At 42.2% G+C, this 17363-nt stretch overlaps 1 protein-coding gene across 1 annotated transcript in view; it reads left to right on the forward strand.

The window, feature by feature from the left end:
* The window catches only part of LOC126278873 (dynein axonemal heavy chain 2), a 914655-nt gene that overhangs the window by 319017 nt on the left and 578275 nt on the right, over positions 1–17363 (forward strand). Inside the window, 1 exon segment of the mRNA XM_049979148.1 lies at positions 10964–11102. Coding sequence (XP_049835105.1) covers positions 10964–11102 — 139 coding nt within the window.

Consider the following 17363-nt stretch of genomic DNA (forward strand, 5'->3'; position numbering starts at 1 on the left):
CAGTACATCAATGCAATACAGCTACATCCAAACTTATATATACAACTATAGAAATCCGTAGTTATTGGTACATGTTCAATTGCCCGAAAGTTCCTAAATGCAATATAACATATACCATACAGGTAAAGGGAAGTCACGTTTGATCAAGGTCCGCGTCACTTTCTACTTTTGATCAGACATAACGTCTGAGATAAGAAAGAAATAATAATAATATTAAAAAATGAAAGATATCATAAAGTTATACCAAACAAAGATTTGTATGTGCCGTGTTCTCAATGTGGGCTCAAAACAGTCTGCACATAATCTAGCACTTAACTACTGAGACATCAAGATAGCACTTCATTTAACTATCGGCCAATGTACATGACTTTGGTCACTGATTTACATGCGATTCCTGATTCTGTGTATCCATACATGTGTAGTTGTCATAATAGTTTGAGTACATGTTTGCTAGTTGTAAATTTAATACAGATTGTGTAGTTACTACCATTTAAGCCTAAAGAGCATTCTTCTAAGACATGTTCAGTCATTATTGGCTACTGTCCGACATTCCGTGTTTTCCCTAAATCGCTTCAGGCAAATGCTGGAATGGTTCCTTTGAAAGGGCACGGCCGATTTCTTTCCCCATCCTGCCTTCACCCGAGCTTGCGCTCCGTCTCTAATGACCTCGCTGTCGACGGGACGTTAAACACTAATCTCCTCCTCCATATACTTTACTGTTCACTGCAAATAATTTACATTTCTTTGTCTTACTCTGCCATAAAGTGTCTATGAAATGCCTTAAAACTTTTTTCATATTAATTATGAGTCACACCAAGAATTCTTGTGGAACCATTTGTTATTTGAATTCCAGTGCAAGAATATTATTTCAAAGTACAACAGTGTGGGACTTTTTTTTTTTTTTTTTTTTTTTTAGTATTTGTCTTTTTTCACCCATATCCATTCTTTTGTAGTGTCACTAAGTTTTGAAGATAGCAGGTGAACTTGAATTGCTCTACGAAATTATGCTAGTCACAGTGATCCTAGCTCTTGGAAAAATAATATGAGGTTAACATTCAGACAACACTGATTTCTGAGATCAGCTTGAACTCAGTTCATTTTTGTGTTAATCTAAGGTCTACTGGTTTATGATATCAGCTTGTAGTGTATTTGACAAACCTGTATTAGTAGTCTTTAATTGATTGAGAGAGGCCATAATCTGATTAAAAACATCAGAAAAGTTTCCTGGTTATACATTTGCAACAATCTCTGTCCATCTAATCTTCTACTCTAAGACTTGGCAGTGATATGTTATTTCACTGACCACGCTCAATTCAGAAAGAATAAATCTGTAATCTGGCAAGCAGCATAAGAGAATAATTTAGGATGAGCATAGCCTAACCATAGTCTTTGTTTAATCTGAAATTAAATGGTGCAGTCCAGATCAAAATCGATCAAGTGGATCATGAGTTATTTGAATTTTAATTCATGAGGAGTCATGGAAATGTGTTGCAGTCAGGTTCGGCGATTGTAATGGGAGGGTTGGTGTGCCTGGCGAAGAGACAAAGTCTCCATGTGTGGGGGAAGTGAGAGCATCAGGAATGTTCTCAAAACTTGTCATAGGAATATTTAGGTGAGAAACTGAAAGTAAGATGCAGTTTATTATAATTATTATTTAAAAAAAAAAAATCCTTGGCAGCAGGGGTTGGACTTGACCCTGGTCTTGAAGGTTGAGAGAAGCAAAGTAGTCCATCCAGAAAAATATCTTTCATAGCAGACAGTGAGCACAAAATTATTCTGAAGAGGTTTCAGAGTGGTTTTACATGTGAGGAACATGCGTGGAGCATAATAGTATCAAAATTTTGTATTGTCAGAAAAGTGACATGTCTGATATCACAGTTGGCTAAACAGTTATACACAGCTTTTGAAGGCCCTTTGCAGTAGCCACCAGAAAGATCGTGGGAGGAGCACATCGGCACAGCGCGTCACGGACGGTAGTTGCCGCAAGTAGAGTCCCGTCGACCAGAGGCCACGCGAGAATTCGGCCGTGACATCTGCTGGCGGAACAACAACAACAACTCAGGCAGCACGGGCCATGCCCAGTCAGTTTACATCGGGCATGCCTAGGGGACTGTTCCCAGTCTACACTAGGTGAAGTGCGACGGAAAACGTGAACTGTGTTACTACACAATTGGCGACGAGGAGGGTCTTTCTTTCGCGTGTTGCATCATTGTTCCGGTTTCGCAACTTATCCGCGGCATGGAGGATTTAGTGTGGGTTTTGGTTGAGCAGCAGACAGAGCTCATGCCAACCATGAAACAAGTGCTTCCGGTGTTGCTCACCACGCAGTAGCTCCAGCGCCGTTCCCTTCTCCCTTTCCCCCGTATGACGAGACGGCGGAGGATTGGGACGCGTATGAACATCGCCTTTGGCAGCATCTTTTCTTGTCTTGGATATCTCCCACGCTGTATCAAGTTTTGCGGCAGCTAGCGCCATTGCAGTAACCCTCATCCTTGTCTTTTGACGCATTGTGTTCATTACTGTCCTCATATTATCACCGCTGCACGCATGTTGTGGTGGCTAGGGTGGAGTTCTATCAATGCAAGAAGCAGCCCCATCAGTTGTACCGGGCGTCTGCCGCTACCCTGCATGGTCTTAGTCGAGAGTGTCATTTTGTCCCGGAGCAGTCGCGAGAGTCGTATGGTGTACGACGTCATTGTTCGTGTGGCCCCGGATAGGGAGGTCCGGCAATGGGCCCTGCAGTTAGAAGACCGTTCCCTCGAGGAAGTCCTGTCCATTGCTCAATCGTATGAAGTCTCTCACGCCACCGGTCAACAGTTGGAAGCGTGGTGCGACGTCACGGCGGTTCAGGGCGGCGCGGCCGCGTCCACTGCGTATGGGTGGATGACATGCGAGTGGTACAATCCGGCCGATATTGCCACTCCCACACGGCGCATAAACAGAGTTCTGGCCACCTCCCCCTGTTACTGTCCTGTGCGTCGTGCTATATACATCATGATCAGTCAGAGCGCCCCCAACTTTGGGCCGTTTGTCGCAAATGTAATAAAAAAGGACACATTGATAAAGTTTGTCGCTCAGCCTCAAAAGAATCAAAGGAAGGAGGTACAGAAGACATGGGGGTTGACATTCAGGAAGTTTCATCGGGCCAGGCTCCTGATGCATCGGCACACAACTCTTTATCGAGGTGTCGGTTCAGTCGCACCGGTTACAACTGCACATAGATACGGGCACGGCAGTTTCTTTGTTGAATGCACAAACTTACTCCGACCTTGGGTTGCCCCCATTGGCGCCAGTTTAACGTCGTCTACGTGGTTATGGTAAACAGTTCATTCCCCTACTGGGTCAATTCACTACCGACGTGACTTACAAATCAGTCACTCGGCCTATTACTTTTATTGTTGTCAGTGATGTGAGCTCCGCTAACCTTTTCGGCTTGGATGCCTTTCAGGCTTTCGGTTTTTCTATCGCTGACACCATACAGTTGGTCTCTGAAGATGTTCCCTATCAGTCATTGGAAGCTTTGATCTCTGACTTTCCGGATATCTTTGAGGATTGCCTGGGTCGTGTTTCAGACTTTGAAGCTCACTTAAAGCTGAAGGCGTTGGTTCGCCCGTGTTTTCTACGCGCGAGGCAGATCCCCTTGGCTCTCTGCCCTCAGGTAAAAGACGAGCTAGACCAGTTGACATCCCTCGGGGTTGTTCTTCCCATTTCTTCTAGTGAGTGGGCTTCGACACTCGTTACTGTCAGGAAACCCTCAGGAAAATTATGTCTTTGTGGCGATTTCAAGGCCACCATTAATTCCCAATTGGTGGTGAACACCTATCCTTTGCCTCGTCCTGATGAATTGTTCACCATCGGCGGGAGGCCAATATTTTTCGAAAATTGATCTTTCGGATGCTTATTATCAGATACCACTTGATGAGAATTCCAAACGGCTGGCGGTCATCAACATCCCGTTTGGCCTTTACCAATACCAGCAGTTGGCCTTCGGAATATCCAGTGCCCCGGCAATATTCCAGCGTTATCTTTAGCATGTCATGTCGACCATCCCTCATTGTATTAATTACCTGGACGACATAATTGTCACGGGCCGCAGCTCGAAGGAACACTTGCACAACCTTCACACCCTCTTTCTCAAACTCAGGTCCGTGGGGTTGCATTGCAAACCTGTGTAAGTCAAACTTCTTCCAACTGTCCATTGAGTATGTAGGCTACACCATCTCTCGACACGGCGTCCAGCCACTAGGAAGTTTGGTCCAAGGTATCGTCGACATTCCGCGTGCCACTTCACTGAAGGAGTTACAAGCTTTTTTAGGCAAGATTGCCTATTACAATTGGTTCATTTCCAGGGCTTCCACCATAGCCGCCCCCTGTACTGCCTTCTGCGCAAGGGTGTTCCTTTTGATTGGTCGCCTGCATGCGAGCGAGTGTTCACCTCGTTGAAGGGCCTCCTCACATCAGCACCTTTTTTGGCTACTTTTGATCCACATAAGCCGTTGGTCCTAGCTACAGATGCTTCACAGTATGGGGTGGGGGCCTTTCTGGCCCATCGCAATGCAGATGGTTCTGAGCAGCCACTGGCATTTGCGTCTAAAACTCTTAGTCCTGCGCAGGCCCATTACTCCCAGGTGGAAAAAGAGGCTTTGGCCATTGTCTACGATGTTACCAAGTTTCACCATTTCTTGTATGGCACGATGTTTCAGTTAATCACTGACCATAAGCTGTTAATATCTTTATTTGTTCCTGCCTCTCAGATTCTGGATAGAATGGCCCACAGACTACAGCACTAGGCCTTGTTCCTCTCTAAGTATAATTATGACATTCATTTTTCCCCTACTGGACAGCATGCCAATGCAGATGCTCTTTCCCGTTTTCCAGTGGGTCCGGATCCTCAGTTCGATCGAGAGGAGATTATATGTTTTCATTTGGATGTGGCATCCCGCTAAGCGGTTAATGGCTTCCCGATTACTAGTTCTACAGTCGCCAGGGAAATGGCAGCTGACCCAATTCTTCGGCAAGTAGTTCGCCTCATTCAGCAAGGGTGGTCATCCCAACCTCCAGGCCGGGCCTTGGACCCTCTTCGTAATTATTTTGTTCTACGAGACCGCCTCTCCGTCTTGGAAGAATTTCTCCTTCTGGGTACCGATGATACAGCTCCTCGCGTGGTTGCTCCTGCAAGTTTGCGAAGGGAAGTCCTCACATTATTACATGAGGAGCACTGGGGTGTTTCCTGTATTAATACCTTTGCTCGCAGACATGTGTACTGGCCCAGTATTGACAGAGAAATTGAGCACTTGGTGGCCGCCTGTTCCCAGTGTGGAAGCCAACAGGCATCTCCCAGGTCAGCATTCTCTTCATGGCCGCCTGCAACCCAGGCATGGGAACGTGTTCACATCGATTTTGCGGGCCCGTTTCTCAATGGCTTTTGGCTCATTGTCATTGATGCTTATTCCTGATTCCCATATGTGGTTTGCTGCTCCTCAACCACTTCAGAAGTCGCAATCCAGGCACTAGCAAAAATCTTTTCTGTGGAAGGTCTGCGGGTCACCCTGGTCTCGGACAATGGACCTTAGTTTATTTCGCAGACCTTCCAGGTTTTTTGTAGGCACTTCGGTGTTCAGCATGTTTGCTCTCCCCCCTTTCATCCACAATCGAATATGGAAGCCAAGCACATAGTGTGCACATTTAAGACACAGATGAAAAAGTATGTGCACGTATTTCCTGCGGAGGAGGCGTTGACGTTTTTCCTTACGGCATACCGGACCACACCAATGGGAGAACACAGTCCCGCATAGCTCCTCCACAGGTGCCAACCTAGGACTCTGCTGCACCTCCTCTGGCCTGGTCCTCGCCAGTCTCCGCAAAACGGAGTACCCGGCTTTCCACCGGGTATGTCAGTCTGGGCACGTGGGTTTGGTCGCAATCCATGTTGGTCCTGCGCTGCAATGTCCGCCGGCTGTATACCAGATGGGGGACCGGGAGGTATGTGGTCACCAAAATCAGCTACGCCCACGTTTGGACACCCAGCCTCCGACCCCTCGGGTACTGGCTTCCCCATTGCTGGCACCCATGTTGGTTTCTCAGGGGACACTACTGCCCCTCTCCCCTGTGACTCTGTCACACTACGATGGTTCTCAGCTTTTGCAGCCTCCAGTAGCTCCAGCACCGGCAGTGCCATCGTTAAAGATGCCCCAGCGAGAGCCGGCCCCCCTCGCAGGCCCAGTTTTTCAGGAGGCTGGTTCACCTGTGGTCGTCCCTTTCCCATCGTCCCCGCCACTGGGTCTGGCCCCTCCCGAGGAGGACCAGGATCTGGAGTTCGACGGCTTGTCTCCCGTTCTGCCCCGGGCTCCGGTGGTGGGACGACAGGGACCTCTTCGTGTGGATCACTTCCTGCCGTATTCGAAGGTTCCAGCTCGAGGGTTGGCAGATCCCCTCGACTCCAGACTTCCGATGGACGTAGAGGTCATCGCTCCTGCACAACGCTCCACCTTCCGACGCAGTGGATCACAGTGGCTTCACCCCCCAAAGGAGGAGTAGTGCAGTAGCCACCAGAAAGATCAAAGGAGGCGCACATCAGCACGGCACGTTACAGACGGTAGTTGCCGCAAGTAGAGTTCCGGCCACCAGAGGACACTTGAGAATTTGGCCGTGACCTCTGCTGGCGGAACAACAAAAACAACTCAGGCAGCATGGGCCGTGCCCAGTCAGTTTGCATCGGGCATGCCTAGGGGACACCTCCCAGTCTACGCTATGTGAAGTGCGTCGGAAAACGTGAACCATGTTACTACACCCTTCTTTGAGGCAGATCGCGACAGACGTTAACTGAGGATGGACCTGTAGCTCATGTCCGTTTACACCTCAGTGACATGTTTCTTCCTATTTTGTCTTATGGCACATCTGATGACAGTATTCCAAAACATGTAACTAGAAGAAATAATGTGAGATCCAGACAGGAGAAGATAATTTTGTGTGTAAGTGCACCATAGACACACATCTGTGCAAGGTCTACTTTGTCTTTAGTTGTCAAGCATAATTTTTCTTGTCTATTTCTATGAAAAGTGAGTTCACGAAATCATCAAAAGCCTATCAAGAGCCTTTACAGAAGCCAGAGAGAGCTGTTGTTGAAAGGTTCACTACTGTTTTTAACTTTGCTTCTCAAACATTTTTAAGAATGTTCTATGGAGGGAGATGCATCTATAGTTTGAGGTCATTTCCTTATTTCCAGTTTTAAAACTGTGTGTTTCTACGACATATTTCATTCTTTCTGGATGTACATCTTGACCAATCAACTGATGCTGACATTCTACATATTGGCACTGCAGGTATTTCGTTACTTGGTTGTGGATTGTGTACTGGTACTGGGGTTGTCCTCAGTTCACTGTAACATAGCTTCCTGAAACAGATCAGTTCACTCACTGCAAGATCTAACAGTTTACCTTTGATCTGATCTAAGGGATTCTGTTTCACAAAAATGGCCAACATATCTGAAGTGTGACATGATTTGGTGCCTTCATACCAGAAAATTGTTCTGTATACAGGCATCTTGTTTCTTGACTGTTGCATTGTGCCTCCTCACAAATGAGATGCTTGTCAGCTAACTCGATTAGTGTGTAGTCAGCTATCAAGAACCTGTAAAACTTTCATGTAAATACAACATAACATAAGCAATAAGAATGTAATATTTATCCGATGACCTTGACACACCAGCAGTAGTGAAAACTTACCCTTCATAGCAGTAAAATGTTATTATGTTGCAAATAAGATTCCAATGGATGAAACAGCTGTGAATGTTTGCCTAAGGGAAGTCTATCATCATACTGTTCGAAGATCACTAGCGGTATAAAGGTGCACTTGTAGCATATTTGTCACATAACAAAAGTGTTTCTCTTTAATTATAATAATATTTAATCAATGTCGAATAATCAAGTACAATCCTTAGATTTCGGGACATCATACAGATTATTCTTCTGAATATAGTAGTTTATGAAATTACAAACTAAAGGTTTGTTTGTATTAATAAATTTTACATTTTGATGCATTTTACATTGTGCAATGTACATATAATAATGTTACAAACATTTTTGTTATCAGTATTAGGTCTGCTGTGAGTTACTTAAAACTATGAACTTGACACACTTACAAATTGCTTTTCATAAAGATAAAATTCTCCTCTCTGATAACTCTAGCATATTTTTTTTTACACTGAGTGTGTAATGGCAGTAGTATGAATCTCACTGTTGATTTTGTTTTCTGAAATTTAGTTACTCTCTGTAAAGCCCAATTATTAAAGATATGTTAGCACCCCTTCCACACCAAGATCTGTTACATTTAACTTTTTAAATCTCATGTGTTTTGTTAATTGTGTGTCCTCTGTGTCATTGTCTTATAATGCAAGAAGCTGAATTTTGGCCGTTTACATCTGCATTACTACCACCCAGTTATCAGTCAGGATGAATGGGTGTAGGCAGAAGGTGTATACAGGTAACACACAACATCCTGTTGCAGAGCATACTGTACAACATGATAGTCATGATCTCGATGCCTAGTTCACCATTTGGATTCTTTCCCCCAGACACCAGGTTCTCAGAACTCTGCAGGTGGCAAATAGCGCTACAACATGTCCTTGGTTCTTGCCACCCACCTGGCATTAATTTGTGTTAATTCCTACCATCTCAGCATTTCTTCACAGTAACTACTGCTTTCTTCACTCCATTTTAGTTTTCTACATCTGTCATTTTTTGACTTGTCTATTTTTTGCTGCCCCCCCCCCCTCCTATCTCTGTTACATAAAATGGACTTAGCTTTTCACTCTTATTAACTCATACATGATGTTTTAGTAGTAATCTCTGTCTTGCCTATTATCCTGCCTTCCACCTTTAAGCCGTCAGGTTTTCAAACCTCATCCAGTACAGTCCCCAACAATCAGTCTTTCCTTCTCATCTTGTCCAGTAAGTCTCCCCTGAGCTGGGGTTCTGGGTGACTTTTCTGAACTGTACCCCTTTTCCCTAAACCTCTCCAGTCCTTTTCCTTCACCCTTCTTTCTTCCCCTTCAACTCTTCTGCCAGAAGAAGGAGCCACTAGCTCTGAAAGCTTGTAAAAGTTAAATCCTTTTGTGTGTGCATGTTCCCCTGCTGCCACTTGGTGAGTAGATTTTTTATCTGCCCATTTACATTAAATTGTGAAGAATATGAATTCTAAGATTTAAGTTTAAACCTGTTTTTATTAATTTATTTCTCTCTCTCTCTTCGTACTCCTCCCTCCCTCACTCCTGCCCCCCCCCCCCCTCTCTCTCTCTCATAACTGCTGTGATCAAAATAAAGGAAGTATGTTTTAAAGTGTGTATCGATGAAATCAAAATTTACTGCTGGATTGCATTTAATATTGTGTTGCTCTACACTGTGAATTGCAACAGGCTTGGATCGTGCTGCACATGCTATCAACAAGGTGGTTGAAATGTTGCTTCTCAAACCTCTCACTCTTTGACAGTTGCCCTCCAAAGTCCTCCAGTGTACATGGTGGATTCCAGCACCGATTCACTGCATGTTTCAGTTGGTCCCAAACATACTCAGTCAAGTTCATGGTAGCTGATATCACAGGCTGTGCCATTCAATTTATTCCTTCATGCTGGAGGGATGTGTTCCCAAGGTTTGGCATGTCATGATGCATATTAGTGTTACCATAGATGTACCAGTGTTCAAGATGTTGGCCTTGGGTGGACAGTAAGTTGGAACACCCCTGAAATTGCCCTTGATTGTGGTGAGAGATGTCCAACATCTATACATGATACTCTCCGAAAACAAGACAGTTGAAATTATGGAACTGCATGTCTTGGACAAGCATTGGTACCTGGCTACCTTCATAACCTTCTATGATGATCATTATGTGTCAGTGAACTTACCAGTCAAGAGAAACCCATGTCCATAATACTGGTTGATTTCCAGGTGTTTCCTCTTCATGCAAGCCAGTCTGGGGAGTTTGTACCATTGTTTGTGATGGATGACTAGATGCTAAATAAATCATGTGGAGATAGTTCTTTGCTGTCTATGTACAAAGAGCCCCCACAATTGTCTTCAAAAAGGTAGAACACAGTTCTGTTAGCAAATGCCAAGATGGTTCCTCTAAAGGTGGTATGTCACATTTCCTTCCCCATCTTTCCCTATAACGAGTTTTAACTCTGACTCTAATGACATCTCTGTCAAGATATGACATACCTAGTACTGTTGCAGATGAGTAGAGGAGCTCTCTTGATGTGCATATGATTTAGTAATTGAGGAAAAAGTGCTGTAGTGTTAGAAAATACCCAGTGCTTAAAACAACTGTGGTTACACTCTTATGAGTTTCCATTGCACTTCATAATGATCATTACCAACTTTTGACAATATTATGAAAATATAGATTGCTACTCACCATAAAGCAGAAATGTTAAGTGCTGATAAACACTTAAGCTTTCAGCCAGAAGGCTTTCTTGTGAAATAGACAAAAAACATGCACACACACACAAAAGCAGCTCACACACACATGGCCACTGTCTCTAGTTGCTGCTATACAAAACACATAATTAAGAGCGTCACTGCTATTCTTAACTTTATCGCATTTTGAGTATGTGAATCATTGGTAATAATACATTGTGTATTATAATATTGCCTTTTGTTGTGAAAGTTATACATCATTATTATTGAATTGTTGTGGTATGTCCACAACCAAGAATGACAAGACTACAAAAGTTGAAGATGTAACAATATTAGGTTTGTCTATAAGAGAAATGGTAGTATTAGTTACTTTCAATGTGTCTTAGGAACTAATAATGAAATTGATTCAGATGCTATATTCTATAATTGCAACAAGTACAATCAGTGGTGTTGTTATTGTAATCAGTGTTGCCAAGGCCAATTATTTATTGTTTGTGGTTGGTTTAATGAATAATCGACATTGTTAGTGTACTTTCTATTACTCTGATTTTCAGAACATATTTTCTGGTGAAGATATAAGAAAGCAGCTTCCAAAGGAGACAGATGAATATGATAAAGCAACTAATATATGGAAAGACCTCATGTTCAAGATGTATAAAGAAAAGAATGCATTGCGTGCAACAACAGAGAAGGGTGAGTTTCATTTTACAGCTCTGTGGAGATTTTCAGGGTTATAATTTGAGAACTATGTTGAGTAGAATTTATTTAAGTCATAGTTCTGTAAATAATTTTATTAGAAGTTAGAAGTTAGAAATAAATTATCTAAATGAAAGTTTTTAGATGGAGCAAACACTAAATGCAACAAAATTGTAATACATATGAACCAAGATCCTCACTGATTATTGTGCAGAATATAATTATGGATAATGTGTTCCCTTTCTTTGCTTTTAATCCCATCAGTTAGACTACAGCATGCAAGGAAGTATCGTAATACCTTTGTTTTCTCTAATGACCTCATTTGCAATTGGATGTTAAATTAAGCCTCCTTCTTTTTCTTCCTTTTTCTTCCTTTTTTCAAAATACCTTTAAAAGCATCTGAAACAGCCAACCATGGCCTCTGATTTTCCTCTGTGTTTGATGTCACACTTTTTACTAACCCATTTGCTGATTGTCAGGGACACTTAAGATCCGTAGTTTGATGTTCATCAGAGTACAAGTCCTTTATAAATGAGATAGAGCAGCTGTCATCTCAGATCATATACACCATTAACTTTACAAGTTTATACTGTTGTATTTATAATTTCACAATCCGTGCTGTATAAAATAGTGCCACTTTATAGAAAATGTTTGTGGTGAATATTATCACTGGGAAAGATGCCTCACATTTGTACATGAGACTTTGTGCATAATATACTTCCACATGGGCTGAATGACATCGAGTGATGATGTCACACAATCTAATTGACCTTGACAGAGTCATGCAATGCAACCTGAAAATGCGAGGGCAGCTGGACTCTTTTCGTGGTAATGTGGGCTTGAAAACTGGTAGCACAACCAAGCCTAGGTGAAAACAAAGACAAAAACTCAAAGCAGAGGGACTCCAGCTGCTGATACAGAACTCAATCTGATGACTTACCTCATTGGCAGTGGAGAAGCCAAAAGTGTTAAACATATCTAACTGAAACATGTCTGCAGCATGAGACTGATCAACAACAAGAGAGGTGAGAGGGTGATGAGCAGATTTGTAAGAGACAGGAGCAGAGAACTGACATAGGATCGGACTCTACTGTTTATTGTACCTAACCAACTCCTGTGAAACTTCTGTTGGTTGGTGGGACGGAGGGAGGAAGGGGGGGGGGGGGGGCAAGTCCATGTACTTTTGTGTGTTTACTAAAGTCACTGCTGCTCCTGTGTCCACTTGTATTTTCAGCAGTTAATTAAACACACATAAGTCAACAAACAATTTGTTTGGGGAGACAGTCATTGTAGAGATACACTTTATGTCCATCGATACTACTGTGTCTGCCTTGTTTGAAGAGGAGTTATACATGAATGCAATGTGGCCTTGATTTTGACATTTGTTGCAAACAGGCCAATGCTTATGGAAGACATCAGACTCGTACTAGACAAAGCGGCACAGGCAAGATGTGGCTGTGGTTGTAATGCAGCTTGTTGCTGCAGTGGTCGTAGCTGATGGTGCCCCATGTGATGCTGAGTCGAAGGTTGTACTGCTGCAACAAGTTCCCTGTCATCCTGAACCCTTTCAGCGTACCTAATGGAGGTCGACTGAGCAACTTCCAATATGACTTCCAATACTCCCCCTCCCCAATGCAGCAATATGATTGCCTGAGGCCTGTGCTATATTGAACACATCAGTAAAAAGTCTAATTCTCATATTGAAGTGCTTTTTAACGGAGTTCCCTACATGGGGCCAGATGAATAATATCACACACCATTTGATCAGTGTAGAATTCATGATGAGCACAATTTACAATGACAATTCAATCCTTGTAATTCCGCCGGCCAGGCTTTAGAAGATTGGTTTGGCATTTCTGACAGTGGTAAAATTCCACACAAATCGCAATGACATGTTCTGTCACTGTAATACATCAAGAGAAACTTGCACATTTCATAAAATGATAAGCTGGCCACTTCTTGCAAAGGTGCAAGCTGGCACGACAACTGATAATTGGATTGCGAAAGCCAGGAAAGAAAGAAAGCCCTACATAGGTTTGCATTGCCCATATGAAAAACCTGAAATTTTGGAGTAACCGTGTCTCATAGGAATCCCATTCAGCTGATTCATCATATGCCAGAAAGGGTGGTGGTTGCTCTGATGGTCAGATAACCGGCTGCAACACACAGATGCCACTTAATTGACAGCAGTGGCAAGAGGGTGCTGTTGTTCCACAACAGCTTTCTGCTGGGCAATGATACATTGGAGCATTTCTTCCATTGAGATGTTTGTTGGATGAATTAGCATTGATACTAACACGGAGAAAACATAACCTGCACTTATTGCCAAGTTTGCTATAGCAAGAACAAACATGACTTATGGAACATAGTACTTTATAGATCAACACATAAGGTACAATGAAGAAAAGGTGTACATAACACTGAACACATTCACTGGACAACAGTAATAAAAGTTACAGAATAGGCCGAGCACTCGTTGGTGATCACTTAAATAATACAGTTTCTTTGGCAGCTTTCCAAAGCATTCCAGGGGCCAAATCGTGTGGCCTATATAAGGAGTCCTGTGGATTATGGATGCACAATCTCTGAAATTGTGCACATCGTGAGTGAAGGTACGTCAGTGATAAAACATTAAGAAAATGTTTTTGCGGAAATGAACAGAGAAATTTTAAGGGAAGCCCAAAAAACCATAAAAAGGTTGTAAATAAAGTCTACAGTTAATTATGTCAGATAATAGTTAATGATATTTCAGAATAGGAATTTCTCATTGTATGTAATTTTGAGGAATTAATTGCATCTATCACTCCCATCTTTTGAAGCTCAGACTAATGTTGAAAGTTAAAACATAGACAAAAAGCATAAAAAGCTTCTGCATTTAAAATGCACTAATGCATGAAGACTACAACACTAAGTGTTGTTTGTAACCGGTGGCAAAATACTACCTCCTCTCGCAACATGAAGTTTACAAATTCATGTTTCATATATAAAGATCTGTAACATAAAAAAACTTTAAGGCAGGATATAATAACTAGACAAGGAATTTAAAGTGCAAAAATAGGCTTAAAAAGTTGTGAAATTTTAGCAAAAATGTGCTGAAAACATGTGAATTCCATATGCAAAAATGTGTTGTGGAATGCATTCATAAGTCATCCAAACACAAACATTCCAAAAGAATTCACTCAAGCATTGAAAAACCTATTGAAACCTATTGAAACACACCACTAAACAGACTGTGACCTACTTCAGTAACTCATTTAGAGACCTGTTTCTCTCATATATATTTTTTCTTCTTCTTCTTCTTCATGTAGATTTGGAGACCCTAATTCTCTCAGGTCTTTTTCCATCTGTTTGTACCAGTTCGGCCTTGTAGATTTATTCTTTAAAAATGTATGGATTTTGTGCATTAACCTGTCCATTCTTTCTAAATGCCCCATGAATTTGATTCTTCACATGCATTATGTCTGTTATTTTGGAGATATTTTTATGCATTTCTGCATTGGGTTTTGGATAATACACACCATGTTTAGTTCTTGGTCCTAGGATTTTCCTCATTGTTTTATGTTCTTTCACTTTTAATTCCCCTTTTAGCGTTCTGTGCTGAAGGTTTAGTGTCTTGGATGCATAGAGAGCTTCAGGTTTAATTACTGTTGTGTAGTGTCGTAATTTGCAGTTCCACAAGAAACTCTTTTTGTTGTAAACGTTTTTTGTTAATTGAAATGCCGTCGGCATTTTCTGGACTCTTGATCTGACAGATTTCTTTTCATTACAATTTTCTGCAATCCATTCACCTAAATATTTAAATTCTTTTATTCAAGAGATGTAGTTATTACCAATTTTGAGATCAGAAAGCACATCTTTGATGTCAGTCATAAATTTTGTTTTTTCAAATGAAATTTGTAATCCTATTTTTGCTACCTGTTTCTGTGCATTGGTAATGTCTTGGGTGATCAGTGCCATGTCATCAGCAAATGCTAAGGCCTTTAAATATGTCTGCTTGTGTCTGTGTATGTGCGGATGGATGTGTGTGTGTGTGTATGCGAGTGTACACCTGTCCTTTTTTTCCCCTAAGGGAAGTCTTTCCGCTCCCGGGATTGGAATGACTCCTTACCCTCTCCCTTAAAACCCACATCCTTTCGTCTTTCCCTCTCCTTCCTGAAGAAGCAACCATCGGTTGCGAAAGCTAGTAATTCTGTGTGTGTGTTTGTGTGTTTTGTTCATGTGCCTGTCTGCCGGCGCTTTCCCGCTTGGTAAGTCTTAGAATCTTTGTTTTTATTATATTTACTGTATATTTATATATACAGACTGACCAAAAAATTGAAGATACCAGAAGATATGACCCGATATCAATGTAATTTCATAAGCGTGCACACCATTCTACAAGTACGTAAATTGTTCGAATGGTGATTCTCCATGACAGGTGGAACAGACATCAGAGCGCAGTTGTGGTGTTCAGGTTTAGTGTTGTTACTAGTCCTGTTAGGGTATATAAGAAACATAAGATGCGGGAACAGTGTCAGCTGTTGAGCGGTCACTGTGAAGGACACAGAGATGCCACATACTCACATGAGACAGGGTTATAAGCACATAACAGAATTTGTTAAGTTCTCAGTATGGGTCTCTGTATGGCCAGCTGGTCAAATTGTACTATATCCAGATTTGTGGGCATTCAGAAGTGGCAGTGACCTGATGTTGGGCAACATGGGAATGTGATGGCAGGCATAGTCGTCGCCCAGGTATAGTTGAACATGCTGCAAGGGAGTACCTCCATGTTGTGCACTCGCACATTGTAAGCCCTTCACATCTGTACCTGTGTTATGAGAACAAGAATTGGACTCCCTGCTACATTCTGTACCATCCCGCACCATAAGTGAAGTGGCTATAATACAAAACACTGCTTCTGTACTTAACTTGTAGATATATAACAGTTAACTCTGTATATTATCACAAACTTTCATAAAAGGTGAAATGGGAACCCACAAGCCATAAGGACTTCTTGTTAACATTATATGAATAGTATGTAACAACAATTGCCTATCTACATCATATTTGTCTTCTTTGGTGCTGGAAATCTTCCACAGTACCAGAGCACCTTCATTCCTCTTTTCCCCATGGAGATAACAAATGCTATCCACCAGGTAAACTCCACACCTGTTGTCTAATACTTCCCTATAGTATGTGGCTCGATGTTTAGAAACTAATTACGATCACACACATCTTGATTCTGAGCTCTATATTTGACATTTGTGATTCTTGTCCTTCCATGACTGTCATGGATCACAATATGAGCAATGAATTGTGGTTCTGCATGACCCTGGATGATCATTCTGAATGAGTGTGTCAGAAGCCTGGTGAGAGATACTTTTCTTCCAATGTGTTGGAGAGGTAGAATGGTGCTACTCCTGGCATTATAGTGCGGGGAGAAATGAATTCAGATCATCACTGATAGTGATCAAGGGAATTCTGACAGCGCAGTAGCACATCACAGACATACTGCATCATCTTGTGCCACCTCTCATTGACAGTATCATGCTGCCATTTTAAAAGGACAACACTCATCCACCCATGGCACACACCTCTGTGAAATGTCTGTGTGATGCTGAGGTGCTTCTGTGGCCAGCAAAATCCCTGCATCTGGCCCCAACAACATCCTCACATGTATCCCCAATAGAACATGTGTGGAACCAACTCAAACATCAACTCCATATGGGTGCTAACATCCAGGTTATCAAGGACCAGTTACAACAGTCGTGGGAGAGCTTGTCTCAGGAGGGAATTCAGTGTCCTTATGACACCCACCCAAACCAAATCATTGCATGCATCCAGGGCTGAGACTGGGCAACAGCAAACTGATATGTGAAGTCATATTGCTAAGTGCTTTGTAAATTTGACTCAATTTTGTAATCACTGAAATAACAATCACATAACCTCACAACCTGTATAGTTTGATTTTGTGTCCTCCTCTTCTTTTCTGATGGAAAAAAAATAGCAACACCAAACAATAATTAATGTGTTGTTCTTGTTGTTGTTGTTGTGGTCTTCACTCCTGAGACTGGTTTGATGCAGCTCTCCATGCTACTCTATCCCCTGCAAGCTTCTTCATCTCTGAGTAACTACTGCAACCTACATCCTTCTGAATCTGCTTAGTGTATTCATCTCCTGGTTTCCCTCTACGATTTTTACCTTCAAAGCTGGCCTCCATGGTAAATTGGTGATCGAATGATGCCTCAGAACATGTCCTACCAACCCATCCCTTCTTCT

This window comes from Schistocerca gregaria, chromosome 6, assembly GCF_023897955.1.
Source record: "Schistocerca gregaria isolate iqSchGreg1 chromosome 6, iqSchGreg1.2, whole genome shotgun sequence".
NCBI classification, from domain to species: domain Eukaryota; kingdom Metazoa; phylum Arthropoda; class Insecta; order Orthoptera; family Acrididae; genus Schistocerca; species Schistocerca gregaria.